This window comes from Leuciscus leuciscus, assembly GCF_965113295.1.
Source record: "Leuciscus leuciscus genome assembly, chromosome: 9".
NCBI lineage: Eukaryota > Metazoa > Chordata > Actinopteri > Cypriniformes > Leuciscidae > Leuciscus > Leuciscus leuciscus.
This window is the reverse complement of record NC_138733.1, coordinates 2,598,658-2,614,411: the sequence shown is the minus strand read 5'-3', so window position 1 is coordinate 2,614,411 and position 15,754 is coordinate 2,598,658. Positions and strand designations below refer to the sequence as shown.

At 43.3% G+C, this 15,754-nt stretch overlaps 1 protein-coding gene across 2 annotated transcripts in view; it reads left to right on the top strand.

Annotated features, from left to right (window-relative positions):
• The first annotated feature begins 460 nt into the window (after nt 1-460).
• Nucleotides 461-15,754, top strand: part of samd4b (sterile alpha motif domain containing 4B) — a 17,778-nt gene continuing 2,484 nt past the window's right edge. Inside the window, exons 1-13 of one of the 2 annotated variants that reach the window (XM_082180034.1) lie at nt 461-657; nt 4,795-5,242; nt 5,370-5,828; nt 7,030-7,266; nt 7,576-7,685; nt 7,842-7,928; nt 8,010-8,280; nt 9,469-9,554; nt 9,768-9,880; nt 11,881-12,088; nt 12,281-12,407; nt 13,529-13,612; nt 14,919-15,754. The exon at nt 14,919-15,754 is cut by the window's right edge and continues 2,484 nt beyond it. In XM_082180034.1, coding sequence (XP_082036160.1) covers nt 5,047-5,242; nt 5,370-5,828; nt 7,030-7,266; nt 7,576-7,685; nt 7,842-7,928; nt 8,010-8,280; nt 9,469-9,554; nt 9,768-9,880; nt 11,881-12,088; nt 12,281-12,407; nt 13,529-13,612; nt 14,919-14,947 — 2,007 coding nt within the window. In that variant the 5' untranslated portion in view covers nt 461-657; nt 4,795-5,046 and the 3' untranslated portion in view covers nt 14,948-15,754. Of the gene's footprint in view, nt 793-4,794; nt 5,243-5,369; nt 5,829-7,029; nt 7,267-7,575; nt 7,686-7,841; nt 7,929-8,009; nt 8,281-9,468; nt 9,555-9,767; nt 9,881-11,880; nt 12,089-12,280; nt 12,408-13,528; nt 13,613-14,918 lie in introns of both variants that reach the window. The other variant, XM_082180035.1, reaches the window with a different exon arrangement.

The following is a 15,754-nucleotide window of genomic DNA, read 5'->3' as shown; positions in this document are numbered from 1 at the left end:
CTACTGTAAGTATTACATACAACAATGCAACAATAAGACAAGCATTGACTTTTTCCCCCCCCCCATACTTAAGTAGTTTTAAAAACGAGTACTTCTGTACTTTTACTTAAGTAAAAATCTTTACAACTTTTACTTGTAACGGAGTAATATTTGACCAGTAGCATCTGTACATTCACCATAAGGAAGTGGTGTACAGTGAGTGAAAGTGTGAGTGTGAGAGAGAGCTCCAGTGTGTGTGTGTGTGTGTGATAGAGAGAGAGAGAGAGAGAGAGAGAGAGAGAGAGAGCTCCAGTGTGTGTGTGTGTGTAAGAGAGAGAGACCTCCAGTGTGTGTGTGTGTAAGAGAGAGAGAGAGAGAGAGACCTCCAGTGTGTGTGTAAGAGAGAGAGAGAGAGAGAGAGAGAGAGAGAGAGAGAGAGAGAGAGAGACCTCCAGTGTGTGTGTAAGAGAGAGAGAGAGCGAGCTCCAGTGTGTGTGTGAGTCTGTGAGAGAGAGAGAGAGAGTCAGCTCCAGTGTGTGTGAGAGAGAGAGTGTGTGAGCGCGCGCTGGTTCGGTCTGTCGTTCGGTAACGTTACAGCAGCTCCGGTGATCTTCAGGCCCGTTTGTGTGTTTCTCTATCACCGGAGTGTTTGCACGCACATCTCACGCGTTTTGCTCAGTAAGTGTGTATATGTGTGTTCGTGCAGGGTGATTAATCTCTGTGTGTGTGTTAGCTCTGGGTTTGAGTTGGTAGTGTGTGTTGGCGATGCTTCCCCTTATGAACTCTGTGTTACCGAGTGTAATGAAGAATCAGGTGTGTTATTGTTACACGGTGTGTTCGAGTGTTTATGTGTGTGTGAGTGTGTGTGTGTGTGTTCAGTCAGACTGGCGTTAGCATTAGCTTTAGCATCAGGCCTGTTAGCCCCGCTTCAGTGCTCAGTGTTTATTTCATATCGGCTGCGATTAAGCATTTACAAACATACATCGAAGCCGCTGTAGCTTATTTAATCATTCCGATCACTACATGTGTGTTTGTTTTATTTCCTATGGCTTTAATAGCGATGTGTGTGAATGTGTGTGTTTGAAAGCTAACAGCGGCTATCGATACACCGCCGCCTCCCATCGATATAATTCACATTCAGATTTCATCTTTAACTGGGTTTACCCGCTGTCCTAATGAATTTACCATAATATGAAAGATCTGACTGCGTTTACCCTTCATCAGACGTAATGCACTGATTTTACCCCGTCTGTCTGAATTTACACCTCATCTGTTATTTTACTGATTATACGCCCATCTGACAGAGTTTATCTCCTCCTGACTTTATTTACTCTTCATCATGTGTGAGATTTTACCCTCACCTGTCTGAATGTGCCACTCTTCTCACTCTATTTACTCTTTTATTCTCTTCTCTTTAATACCCTGTTTTTACACCTCATGTGCCTGAAATTACCACTCATCCCACTATAGTTATTTAGGCTGCTGATTTCTTTTTCATTTACTCTGATTTTACACATCATCTTTGTGATTTTTACCCTCTTTTGTCTGAATGTACTGTCTTATGACTGTGTTTACTATAAATTTACACTGATTTTAACCTCATCTATGATTTACCCTCGTCTGGCTGATTTTATGTTTGTCTGGCTGATTTTACGTTTGTCTGGCTGATTTTATGTTTGTCTGGCTGATTTTACCCTCGTCTGACTGATTTTACCCTCGTCTGACTGATTTTCCCCTCCTCTATTTGTTTTTCCCCCTCATCTATTTGATTTTACCCTCATCTATTTGATTTTACCCTCGTCTGCCTGATTTTACGTTTGTCTGTCTGATTTTACGTTCGTCTGTCTGATTTTCCCCTCCTCTATTTGTTTTTCCCCCTCATCTATTTGATTTTACCCTCATCTATTTGATTTTACTCTCGTCTGGCTGATTTTACTCTTGTCTGTCTGATTTTACGTTCGTCTGTCTGATTTTATGTTCGTCTGGCTGATTTTACGTTTGTCTGGCTGATTTTACATTTGTCTGGCTGATTTTACGTTTGTCTGGCTGATTTTACGTTTGTCTGCCTGATTTTACCCTCGTCTGCCTGATTTTTTGTTCCTCTGGCTGATTTTTACCCTTATCTGGATGATTATACGTTTGTGTGGCTGATTTTTACATTTGTCTGGCTGATTTGACCCTTGTCTGCCTGATTTTTCGTTCCTCTGGCTGATTTTACCCTTATCTGGATGATTTTTACATTTGTCTGGCTGATTTTACGCTCGTCTGGCTGATTTAACCCTCTCCTGTCTGATTTTACGTTAGTCTGTCTGATTTTACGTTAGTCTGTCTGATTTTACGTTTGTCTGGCTGGTTTTACGTTTGTCTGGCTGATTTTACGTTTGTCTGGCTGATTTTACGTTTGTCTGATTTTACGTTAGTCTGTCTGATTTTACGTTAGTCTGTCTGATTTTACGTTAGTCTGTCTGATTTTACGTTAGTCTGTCTGATTTTACGTTAGTCTGTCTGATTTTACGTTTGTCTGATTTTACGTTTGTCTGGCTGATTTTACGTTTGTCTGGCTGATTCTACGTTAGTCTGTCTGATTTTACGTTTGTCTGATTTTACGTTTGTCTGGCTGATTTTACGTTTGTGTGGCTGATTTTTACATTTGTCTGGCTGATTTGACCCTTGTCTGCCTGATTTTTCGTTCCTCTGGCTGATTTTACCCTTATCTGGATGATTTTTACATTTGTCTGGCTGATTTTACGCTCGTCTGGCTGATTTAACCCTCTCCTGTCTGATTTTACGTTAGTCTGTCTGATTTTACGTTAGTCTGTCTGATTTTACGTTTGTCTGGCTGATTTTACGTTTGTCTGGCTGGTTTTACGTTTGTCTGGCTGATTTTACGTTTGTCTGGCTGATTTTACGTTTGTCTGGCTGATTTTACGTTTGTCTGATTTTACGTTTGTCTGATTTTACGTTTGTCTGGCTGATTTTATTCTCGTCTGGCTGATTTTACTCTCGTCTGACTGATTTAACCCTCTCCTGGCTGATTTTACGTTTGTCTGTCTGATTTTACGTTAGTCTGTCTGATTTTACGTTCGTCTGGCTGATTTTACCTTCGTCTCGCTGATTTTACTCTCCTCTGGCTGATTTTACGTTTGTCTGGCTGATTTTACTCTCGTCTGGCTGATTTTACTCTCGTCTGGCTGTTTTACTCTCGTCTGGCTGTTTTACTCTCGTCTGGCTGCTTTTACGTTCGTCTGGCTGATTTTACGTTTGTCTGGCTGATTTTACTCTCGTCTGGCTGATTTTACGTTCGTCTGGCTGTTTTACTCTCGTCTGGCTGCTTTTACTCTCGTATGGCTGATTTTATGTTCGTCTGGCTGATTTTACGTCTCTCTGTCTGATTATTACCCTTATCTGGCTGATTATTACCCTTATCTGGTTGATTTTACGTCTGTCTGGCTGATTTTACTCTCGTCTGGCTGATTTTATTCTCGTCTGGCTGATTTTACTCTCGTCTGCCTGCTTTTTCGTTCCTCTGGCTGATTATTACCCTCGTCTGGCTGATTTTACATTTGTTTGGCTGATTTTACGTTTGTCTGGCTGATTTTACTCTCGCCTGGCTGATTTTACGTTCGTCTGGCTGATTTTACGTTCGTCTGGCTGATTTTACTCTCGCCTGGCTGATTTTACTCTCGTCTGCCTGATTTTTCATTCCTCTGGCTGATTATTACCCTTATCTGGCAGATTTTACCCTCGTCTGGCTGATTTTACATTTGTCTGGCTGATTTCTGGCTGATTTTTCGCTCGTCTGGCTGATTTTACTCTCGTCTGGCTGATTTTACGTTCGTCTGGCTGATTTTACTCTCGTCTGGCTGATTTTACTCTCGTCTGGCTGATTTTACGTTCGTCTGCCTGGTTTTTCGTTCCTCTGGCTGATTATTACTCCCTTCTGGCTGATTTTACCCTCGTCTGGCTGATTTTTACTCCCTTCTGGCTGATTTTACCCTCCTCAATTAGTTTTTTCCCTCATCTGACTGATTTTTTCCTCATCTATTTGCTTTTTTCCTCATCTATTTGATTTTACCCTATTTTGACTGATTTTACCCTCGTCTGTCTGATTTTCCCCTCCTCTATTTGTTTTTCCCCTCATCTATTTGATTTCCCCCTGTCTGGCTGATTCCCCCTGTACTCTGAGCTGGGTGTGAGTAGTTGAGTAGTGTGTGGGGCCGCTGTGGTGATGGATGTAATCCTCCGCTGAGAGTTGCTGTGGTCTGCAGTACGGTGGGAATCTGATTATGTGGCAGCTCGGTTATAATCTGAGACAGAAAGAGAGATGCACGAGTCTCAGACGGGAACCGTCTCAGGTTTGGTTGGGTTTCAGTCAGGGATGCACGATATATCGGCCACCATATCGGCTTCGGCTGATAAATGTTCATTTTTAATGTTATCGCTATCGGCCCAATAAGAAAATTTGGCCGATATATTAAAACGATAAATAATGGGTTATTTCCTTTAGCTGAGACATGATGGTTTTGAATTGCTTGAAATATGGTTGGAATCACTTCAAAAAGGAAAACGCAGTTCAGTGCAACAAGTCTGTCATAGAGGATGCATGAACATGTGTGTTTCGGTCATGCTTTTAATGGTTAGATTTTAGTTTTTGTAATCAGGCTCTCAAAATAGTCATTTCGATTTATCGGCCAATTTTATCGGTTATCGGCATTACAATATAAAGAATTATCGGTTATCGGCCAAAATTTACATATCGGTGCATCCCTAGTTTCAGTGTGCTTTATTTATAATGCGTGTGTTTTGTGTCTGCAGCTGCCGGCATCCGTGTACGTGAAGTGAAGATGTGCTAGAAGCGTCTACGTTTCCTCACGGATCCTTCCCACCTTTGACCTCTGACCCCAAACGCCTGACCCCTGCCTCGGTGGCGTCCGCTGTGCTCCAGAACCATGTAAGGGGTTTCCAATGCATCTTTGAGTGGACTGGAGCACTTGCCTGTAACCCCGCCCCCATTTTATACAGACCCCCCTCCCCTAAGCCCCGCCCCTGAATCTCAAGAAACTCGCCATGATGTTCCGGGACCAAGTGGGGATTTTGACAGACTGGTTTAAGAGCTGGAACGAGTGTGAACAGACGGTGGCGCTGTTGTCGTTGTTGAAGCGTGTTTCTCGGACGCAGGCCCGGTTTCTGCACATCTGTCTGGACCACTGGCTGGCCGACTGCACAGAGATACACATACTAGAGGCAGAAGCCAACAATGCAGGTAAAACCATCATAATCCGCACCGAAGGACTTGAGCTTGGTCTTCAGACTTGTGTATTCATTTTCTGAATGAAAATGTTCCCTCTCCCCCTCCTCCTCCCCCTCTCCCTCTCTCCCTCTCTCTCTAGCCATCGTCAGTCAGTGGCAGCAGGAGCCGAAGGAGAAGGCCGTGTCCCTCCTGCTCTCCCATCTCCCCCTGCTTCAGCCACGCAACAGTGAAGCCAAGTGCGAGTACATGAACCTCCTGCAGAAGGTCCTGAGCCACACCATCGAGAGCAGCCTGTTCGTGGAGGAGAGCCGGCAGCTGCTGTCGTACGCCCTCATCCACCCCGCCACCACGCTCGACGACCGCAACTCTCTGGCCATGTGGCTCAATCACCTGGAGGAGCACCTGTCGAGCCGGCCGCCCCCGCCCGGCCCGTACCATCACGCCCGGCAGGGCTCCGACGAGTGGCCCTGCTCTGCCGAGTCCCTGGAGCCGGCGTACTCCTGGCAGGAGAAGCTACCGTCCTGTAGCTCGCCGGCCGGCCAGAACGGGCACATGCCTTTCCCTGGCACGGGGGGCGTCACCTCGCCGGTCAACACAGGTAACCAGCTCGCTCCTCTCTCGTCTGACGTCCATCTGCTGCTGAGATGGTCATGGGGAATGAGTAAAGGTGGCCAAGTTTGTGCTGACTACACTCTGAAAAACACTGGGTTAAAAACAACCCAATTTTGGAGGTGTTTCAACCCAAGGTCTGGGTAAATATAGGACAAGAACACATGTTGGGTTATTTTTACCCAGCAAATTGGGTTATTACACCCAGCACAATAGGTTGATTTAACCCAGCATACTGGGTTGATTTATTTTTACTATAGTACTAGCTTTTTTATTTATTATTATTATTATTATTATTATAAAAAAGTTTTACTTCGTCACCTCGCCTGTCAACCCATTTTCCACAAGTTGGTGTGATTCTTTAGGGTCTTCATGTAAAGTTTGTAACATTGGTTAAAATTCCTCAATGGTTGTGTAAAACAACACCCCTTTTACCTCCTCAAACACAGCTCTGTTCACAGCGACCCGTTTCAGTGCATGTGTTTCAACCCAAGGGCTGGGTAAATATAGGACAGAACACATGTTGGGTTAATTTTACCCAGCAAATTGGGTTGTTTATTTAACCCAGCACAATGGATTTATTTATTTGTACTATAGTACTAGCTTTTTAAAATTATTATTATACTTTTTAGTTTTTTTTACTTCATACATGTATTAATGTTTATGGATTTACTTAAATCCTCTAAACTTTTTTTTACAAATGTAATTGTCTGTCGTCTTATGTCCGTCTGGTGCTGAGATGGTCAAAGGGAATCAATAAAGTAGACCTGTCGTGATCATGAAGTTTGTGCTGACTACACTGGGTTAAAAACAACCCAGTTTGGAGGTGTTTCAACCCAAGGTCTGGGTAAATATAGGGAAAGGGATAAACAAGGGAAGGGTAGACCACACACACACACACACACACGAAATTAGCGTGTTCACGTTCACTGCGCTCAACAAATGTTGTAAAAGGCCTAATATTAAAGACTTTTGTACTTGAATTGCTTATAAATTTTCCAGGCATTCAGATTCCACAGTTTTATCATAAACTAATAAACATGCATATTTGTCAGTCTTACATAAATGAAACCATTAAAATTTATATAATAGTACTAATAAACTGAATGTGTTTTAAATGCTCAATATATATATATTAGTGCTGGACAGCGATTAATCACATCCAAAATAAAAGAATAATTGCTCAACAGGACTGCCTGGTCAGGTGCACCCAAACCCACTGAAGCCGTCGATGTCACTCACACCTGCCAATCAGCCAGCCTGCAGCTCTGATTGGCTGAGCCAGGAGGAGGCGTGTCAGGGTGTGTCCGGGGCAGAACACGCCCCCCTGTCGCCCCAGAGCAGTGTCGCCTCGTCGGGCAGCGAACAGACAGAGGATCAGAGCAACGCACGCAACACGTTTCAGGAGGACGGCAGTGGGATGAAAGGTGACCAGGCTTGAGCTCGCAACAATTCACATTTATTTGAATAGGACTTTTCACAAATCACATCATTTCAAAGCAGCTTTACAGTCCACATTACAATTTAGAGTGATCTGTTATTAGAGGAAACTGTCTAAGTGATGTATTTGAGAAATGTACATCTACAAAATCACAGTTAGCGAAAAAGGTATTGATTTAACAATGTAATCATTTAATGCAGAAAAAATGAAGTAATGAATAATTGTTTGTTAACAAATGATTATGACATTTAAAATGTAATCTCACCAGTTGCTTTGTGTGCTGTCCCTCCTCCAGACGTGCCGGCCTGGCTGAAGAGTCTGCGTCTGCATAAGTACGCCTCGCTGTTCTCTCAGATGACGTATGAAGAGATGATGATTCTCACAGAGAAACACCTGGAGTCGCAGGTGAGCTCCGCCCACATCAACACCTGATCGGCTCTAAGCCCCGCCCACCTCACGTTCACAATGTGCAGTGATCATCCTGATGACTTCTGGAGGTTCTGATGCAGTATAAATCATGACGAGACCTCCGCTTCATCAGACTCTCTCTGTGTCTTTCAGAACGTGACGAAGGGAGCGCGACACAAGATCGCTCTGAGCATACAGAAGCTTCGAGAGCGACAGAGCGTCCTGAAATCTCTTGAAAAGGTGAGTGATTCAGCAAGGATCTGGATTTGCAGTCCTTCACGTTCTTGTCGTGCTCATCGTTGAACGTGTTGTTGATTTCAGGATATCCTGGAAGGCGGGAACGTTCGGAACGCGCTGCAAGAGCTTCAGCAGATCATCATCACGCCAATCAAAGTCTATGCCCCGCCCACTGCGGCCCAGAAGGAGGTGGAGCCTGGAGTTACACCTGTCGATAAAGCAGCCAATCCCGGCGAAGAGAAGGAGCCCGAGGGCTTCCAGACCCACAATCCTCCAGCGTGTGACGGAGAGTCCTCGTCCGCACCCATCTCTGACGGAGACATCGCGGGGCAGTTCACGCGTGTGATGGGGAAAGGTACGCACACACACAGACACACATGTGAAATTAGTGTGTGTTCAGGTTCACTGCGCTCATTTTTATATTTTTTATTATAACAGATTTATATTTTATATTATATTTATATTTTATATTATATTTATATTTTATTATAACAAACTACTAAAATTATTATGAAGCGTAATTGACAGTTGTACAAAAATGTGAGAATGAGATTTGTGTAAATCTGAATGTTTTTTAAAAATGTACAATAACCAGGTTTATACATTTAATATATATTTAAGACATATTTAAACCTTGTTTATATTTTATTTCCTCAATTAATAAATTCATGCAGATTCTAAGGAAATAGTTTTTAATAATTATATATATTATTTTTGAAAAAATGGATGCAAATACTTCATTAATGTGTTAGTGCGTAGACTATTGATGAATTTGGTTTTATTTGAAACGTTCTTAATTAGTCTATTTTTATTTGTTTAGTTGCTTGTAATTTCATTCTTTCTTTCTTTTGTGTTTACTTGATACTGCTGCATGCCATTATGTGTTTACATATGCAAGTATGAATATATTAAAGCTGTCCTTATTGCTGGACCTTAAAACATTTTAAATGATTGTTAAAATATGTTAAACAATTTTTATTGTATGTCTATTTTACTGTAAAATAAACATACAGTATTGAGTTTTTTTTTCTTTTTTCATCTTAACTTTACAATGAAAATAACAGCGTTATCTAAAACTATTAAAACATTTCTGTTCATTTAAATAATGCTGAATATAAATATAAATAAATAAAATAAAATATAAATATTAGTTGAAATGTTGCCTTGGCATTAAACCGAAACAAGTTTAAGTTGAAGCACTAAAATTAATAACTGGAAATAAATAAAAACTGAAATAAAAATAAATGAAACCTAATTGGCAATATTTTTATAAATAAGTAATCAAATGACATGACTAAATTACTTAAAATTAAGCTCAAATTAACATCTCAAAAATATTTAAAATAAAATACTAATAAAACTAAAATGATTTTTTCCCCTTTATTATCATCTGGATAATCTGACCCCATTATGTGTCGTATTATATTCATAAAGTGAGTTCTTCAGCATATTATGATCATTATTATTAGCATGTTATCTGATTTATCAGTGTTAATATAGAGCATGGTGAGATTTGACTGGGATTGTGTGTGTGTGTGTTCAGTTTGCACGCAGTTGTTGGTGTCGAGGCCGGATGAGGAGAACATCAGCTGTTACCTGCAGCTCATAGAGAAATGTCTTACACACGAGGTGAGACGCGCTTCACACACCGTCACACATGCTTCAGTTCAGTGTAACACACTTCACAATACACATTGTTTTCAAAGCAGCTTTAAAGAAAATGCTACAAGTTAAGAAGTGTTGTGTTGTTATGTTGTGTGTGTTCTAGGGGTGTGACAATATATGCAAGTTCTGTCCTTTATCGGTGTTGTAGTGGTTCAGTAATGAGGCTGTGTTTGTCAGGCGTTCACAGAGACGCAGAAGAAGCGGCTGTTATCGTGGAAACAGCAGGTGCTGAAGTTGCTCCGCCTCTTCCCGCGGAAGACCATGATGGACAGCGGCGTGTACCGGAGAGGGTGCGTGTGCTAGCGGTCCGCTCGCGTCTCTCTTAGCGCTGCACGTTTAATCGCAATGAATCCGCACGCGATTTGGCAAAGGCTACGATTATTTAATGTGCAGCTTGTCAGTGATGAACGACTGATCGGTAGTAAATGCTCCATCTGAACACCAGAGGGCGTCACACACACACACACCACATATCTCTCTGAACACCAGAAGGCGACACACACACACACACACACACACACACCACATATCTCTCTGAACACCAGAGGGCGTCTCACACACACACACCACATATCTCTCTGAACACCAGAGGGCGTCTCACGTACACACACATATACACACACACACCACATATCTCTCTGAACACCAGAGGGCGTCTCACACACACACACACTCACACCACATCCTTCTGAACACCAGAGGGCGTCTCACATACACACACACACACACACACACACACACACACACCACATATCTCTCTGAACACCAGAGGGCGTCTCACGTACACACACATACACACACACACACACACACACACACACCACATATCTCTCTGAACACCAGAGGGCGTCTCACACACACACACTCACACCACATCCTTCTGAACACCAGAGGGCGTCTCACATACATACACACACACACACACACACACACACACACCACATATCTCTCTGAACACCAGAGGGCGTCTCACACACACACACACACACACCACATCCTTCTGAACACCAGAGGGCGTCTCACGTACACACACATATACACACACACCACATATCTCTCTGAACACCAGAGGGCGTCTCACGGGCACACACACACACACACACACACACCACATATCTCTCTGAACACCAGAGGGTGTCTCTCTCTCTCACACACACACACACACACACACACACACACACACACACCACATCCATCTGAACACCAGAGGGCGTCTCACACACACACACACACACACACACACACACACACACACACACCACATCCATCTGAACAACAGAGGGCAACACACACACAAACACAAACAAACAAACAAACAAACACACACACCCCACATATCTCTCTGAAGACCAGAGGGCATCTCTCTCTCACACACACACACACACACACACACACACACACACACACACACACACACACACACACACACACACACACACACACACACACACACACACGCACACACCACATATCTCTCTGAACATCAGAGGGCGTCTCACACACACCACATATCTCTCTGAAGACCAGAGGGCATCTCTCTCTCACACACACACTCACACACACACACACACACACACGCGCACATGCACACACACCACATATCTCTCTGAACACCAGAGGGCGTCACACACACACACACACACACACACACACACACCCACACACACACACGCATATCCATCTGAACACCAGAGGGCCTCACACACACACACACACACACACACACACACACACACGCACACACACCACATATCCATCTGAACACCAGAGGGCGTCTCACACACACATGCCAAATATGCCCCCCGCAGAAGTATGATAACACACATCATTCCAGGAAACCCCTCTCGCTGTAGCTGAATAATCAGAAGACTGAAACGCTTTGATTAAACATGACTAATAAACACACGACTGACTTATTCTGTGTCAGAAGCACATCATCTCACAGAAGAGCTCAACTGTCGTTTTGAAGTGAGTTTGGAGTAAAAGCATGTTATTAAATGTTGTCTTTTGTTGGACGAGGTTCATAAATGCTTCTCATGTTTTGGAAAGATGTTTGACGCGTGTTGCTTTTTCAAATGCAGGTTTATAAGTGACTCAAACTCACAGTGCTTTCAGACGGAGCAGCGTTTACAGAGCCGTACGTCACTGACAAGCTGTGCATAACAAATAATCACAACCTTTGCGATTTCAACATTGTGATAAGCCGAATCGGTTTAAGTGCGATTAATCATGCAGCCCAAGCCTCTCTGCCGCGCTCATCCTCACCAGTGAATCGCGTGTGTTTGTGCAGGTGGCCGGCGTACGGATCGAACTCTCTGCCCACAGCTGGATCTGTGAGCGCAGGTTTGGGCAGGCGTGGACAGAGGCCCTTCCCGATGCCCGCGCGAGGAGCTCCGCCTCCCGGACGCATGGGCCTGATGACTGCCGGCGGTCTGACCGGAGCGTCACCGCGACACTCGCTCGCTAACCCCGCGGCCGTCAGCGCACAGGGCCGACAGGTCAGTCACACACCACACAGGAGCCTGAGAGTCAGTCCACACTATAACACGGTTTCATTTTGTCCTTATGTCACACTGAGACGGCGTTTTTGGTAATGAAAACGCTGAGATAGTTGAAATGGATGAGTTTATTGAACCTTCAGACGACACTACAGGACTAGATGAAGGCTGTGATGTGATGGTGTGTTTCAGAACCTGTGGTTCGGGAATCCTGGAGGCAGTAACAGCATGCCGAGCCAGAGCAGAAGTTCTGTGCAGAGAACTCATTCTCTCCCCGTTCACACGTCTCCACAGACCATGCTTCTGTTCCAACAGCAAGGTACTCGCACATCACCTGATCTCCAGACGCTAGTCAGACCTCGACTCAAAGCTGCTAAAGGCTAACGCATACTGAACGGATAATAATTGCCCGATTTATTTTTTATTTATATGCACAGGTGAACTTCTCGCAAACAATAACAGTAATTTCACAACACGTGTGTACACACATGAATATATCATATAAATTAATATATACAGTGTATTTTACATTTTACATTTACATTTACATTTATTCATTTAGCTGACGCTTCTATCCAAAGCGACTTACAATTGCTATATATGTCAGAGGTCGCACGCCTCTGGAGCAACTAGGGGTTAAGTGTCTTGCTCAGGGACACATTGGTGTCTCACAGTGGATTCGAACCCGGGTCTCTCACACCAAAGGCATGTGTCTTATCCATTGCGCCACCACCACCCCATTGCTGGTATTTGCCATTGAATCATTAATTCAAGAGATTTGTTAAAAAAATGCTGATTCATCCAGTAATGAAACGAGTGAAGTCTTTATGAGTGAGTCATTGAATCATTTATTCAAGAGATTCGTTAAAAAAAACAGATTCATCCAGTAATGAAACGAGTGAAGCGTTTATGAGTGAGTCATTGAATAATTTATTCAAGAGATTTGTTAAAAAAAAACAGATTCATCCAGTAATGAAACGAGTCTTTATGAGTGAGTCATTGAATCATTTCTTCAAGCGATTTGTTCAAAAATGCTGATTCATCCAGTAATGAAACAAGTGAAGCGTTATGAGTGAGTCATTGAATCATTTATTCAAGAGATTCGTTAAAAAATGCTGATTCATCCTGTAATGAAACTAGTGAAGTCAAAGGTTTCATAGACATAGAAGAATCTCTGTCATTTATGAAGATCATCAAGTGACGTGGGTGTTTGAGTCAAGATTGTCGTCTTGTAACGGTTAATCGTGCAGCTTAAGTATACGTACACCCTAGTGTATGTGTTAAAACAAAGTATTTTTAATGAGACCGTCTGTACTGATTCCCCTTCCCATGTGATGGTAGATTTCTTAAGATGCTGCATAACTGACTCCTGCACATGTCCTCCTGTTCCCTGTTATTGCTGCATGTGTTGAATACCATGCTCTTGTTTATTGTTCCCAGAATGCCAAGTTCCGGGGACAGATCTGGAGATCAACCCCACGCTGGAGTCTCTGTGCCTCAGCATGACAGAGCATGCCTTAGGAGGTACGGCCAATCACAGCGCAGCACCATCATGCAGTACCCAATCACAGCTTTGAACTGGCCTTATTAAGTTTTGATGATTTCAGGCTCTACTAGAACAGGTTTTCCTGCTTGAATGTTGATTATTCTCCTCATATTCTCCATTGTTGCAGCTCCTCTCTTCCCAGTCTGTCAGTAACGCTCTGTTTACTTCCTGTCTCTATGAAGCCCCTCCTTCTGAAAAGCACACTGTGTTCTGATTGGTCGGCTGGAGCAGTGTGTTGTGATTGGTCGAGCGTTTCGAGTGTGTTTGGGAAATGTCCCGCCCCTTACCATAACCACCAGTTAACACACTACTAACAAACTCAACCAGGCCCCGCCCCTTTATTCTGCGTATCAGTTAATTAAATGAGGAATATTGTGACGTGTTCGTTCCCAGAAGAAACTCAAGACTCAAGGGAGTTCAGAAACACTGACACTGATATAGAGAAGAACTTTGGACTCTTTAAAGTCATCATGAAGCTGCATAGAAGTAGCGCTAGTCTTTCCCTATTGTTCTGTATATCTGAGTGAAATGCTTCTCAAACAAGAACAAATGTGGGCAGGGCTTGATTTTGTCTGTGGGGAATTGAGTGGATAGTTGTGGTTTGCTATTGGTGGATCTCATGTGAGTGACAGGTTACTGCCCCGCCCTCATCATAGTTATTCTGATTCAAGATTACACGAATTTAAAGTCCCTCTTTAATCAATAATTGTGTCTTAAAATCATCTTTGATCACCAAAATGACACATTTAAAAGTTTTTTCCTTAGAAAATCTTAAAAATAGCTTGAATGTAACTCGACACCCTTTCCTCATTTAGTATGCGCAGTTCTATGAATATGCAAATGAGCCCCGCCTCCACTCACTCACTCAGCTCAGAGATCCACTGGTTGACGATCACACGTTGATCTGATTGGTTACAAGGTAGTTTGTGACGTCAGAAACACCAGCGATTTCAAAGCGTGTGTTTGAGACTGTCTTTGGTTCACTGCAGTTTTAAGGAGGAAATACTCAGCAATGGTGTCGACTTATGAACTTACACATGGTTTGTCTTAAAGCATATTAAAAACACCACATAGACACATAAACAACATTAAAAGCTGGATTTTCACCACAGAGGGACTTTAAATCAGTCATAAGGTCCTTAATAAACATGAAAATAACAGAATCTCATCAAATATGAGACAAATTCACGTTCCGCCGTAAATCAGCTCTAAAGAGACAACAGTGACGTTATTCAGAGATTAGTTCATTGTGATGTTAACATGGGTTTGATTCTCTCATTGCAGACGGGATGGACAGAACGTCGACGATATGAGCATCAAGCCAGTGGAAGAGCTGAACGTTGACGACTTCTCCTCCTCCTTCTTCTTCTTCTTCTTCTTCTTGTTCACCGAGTCGTTCGGCCGGTGCTCCAGTAGCCCAGCACACACACTCAAACAACACGAGTCACTACAGATCACACACAAACTAACTGTGCATATGTTCTCTAATATTTTTCTACTTTATTGTACTTAACTAAGTTTATTATAAAGGAAATACAGAAGAACTATTATATTACGGAAGGGGAGGGCGGGAAGACGAGCGATCTGATTGGCTGGAGGGAGGTGCGTGACCGCGAGGAACGGTGCTTATGGTTTTTCTTAAAGGGCTTCGGGCCTGAGCCGGCCGTTCATCTAGACGTCGTTTACATTGTGTGTCCATTCGCCTGCATGAACTCTGACCTCCACGACGGACTTTGTGTTGATCTCACGCGTCCCTCATTCCCGTGTGTTTATCCGTTACGTTCTTATTCCTGTCCGAGGTACAAGAGGTTTCTTAGCACTTATACGCAAGATGTTTACTACAGCCGTTGCCTCTCGCACGCAGAGTTTTTGTAAATACGCCGGTATAGGAAAAGAAATCACAATATGAACCGAGAGACTTTATGATCCAAATGATTTTTATACGCAGTGCTATGAAGTAAAGACGCGCGCGAGAGGGGGATCGTGGGAGCCGTCGCTTCGAGAGATCGAGCTGTGCTCGTCATTCGCTGACCGCGTGGCTCCGCCCCCCTCCGTGACTGACAGGGACGTCCACCAATGACAGACTCCGCCTCGTACTGACTGATGCAAAACCCACCAAT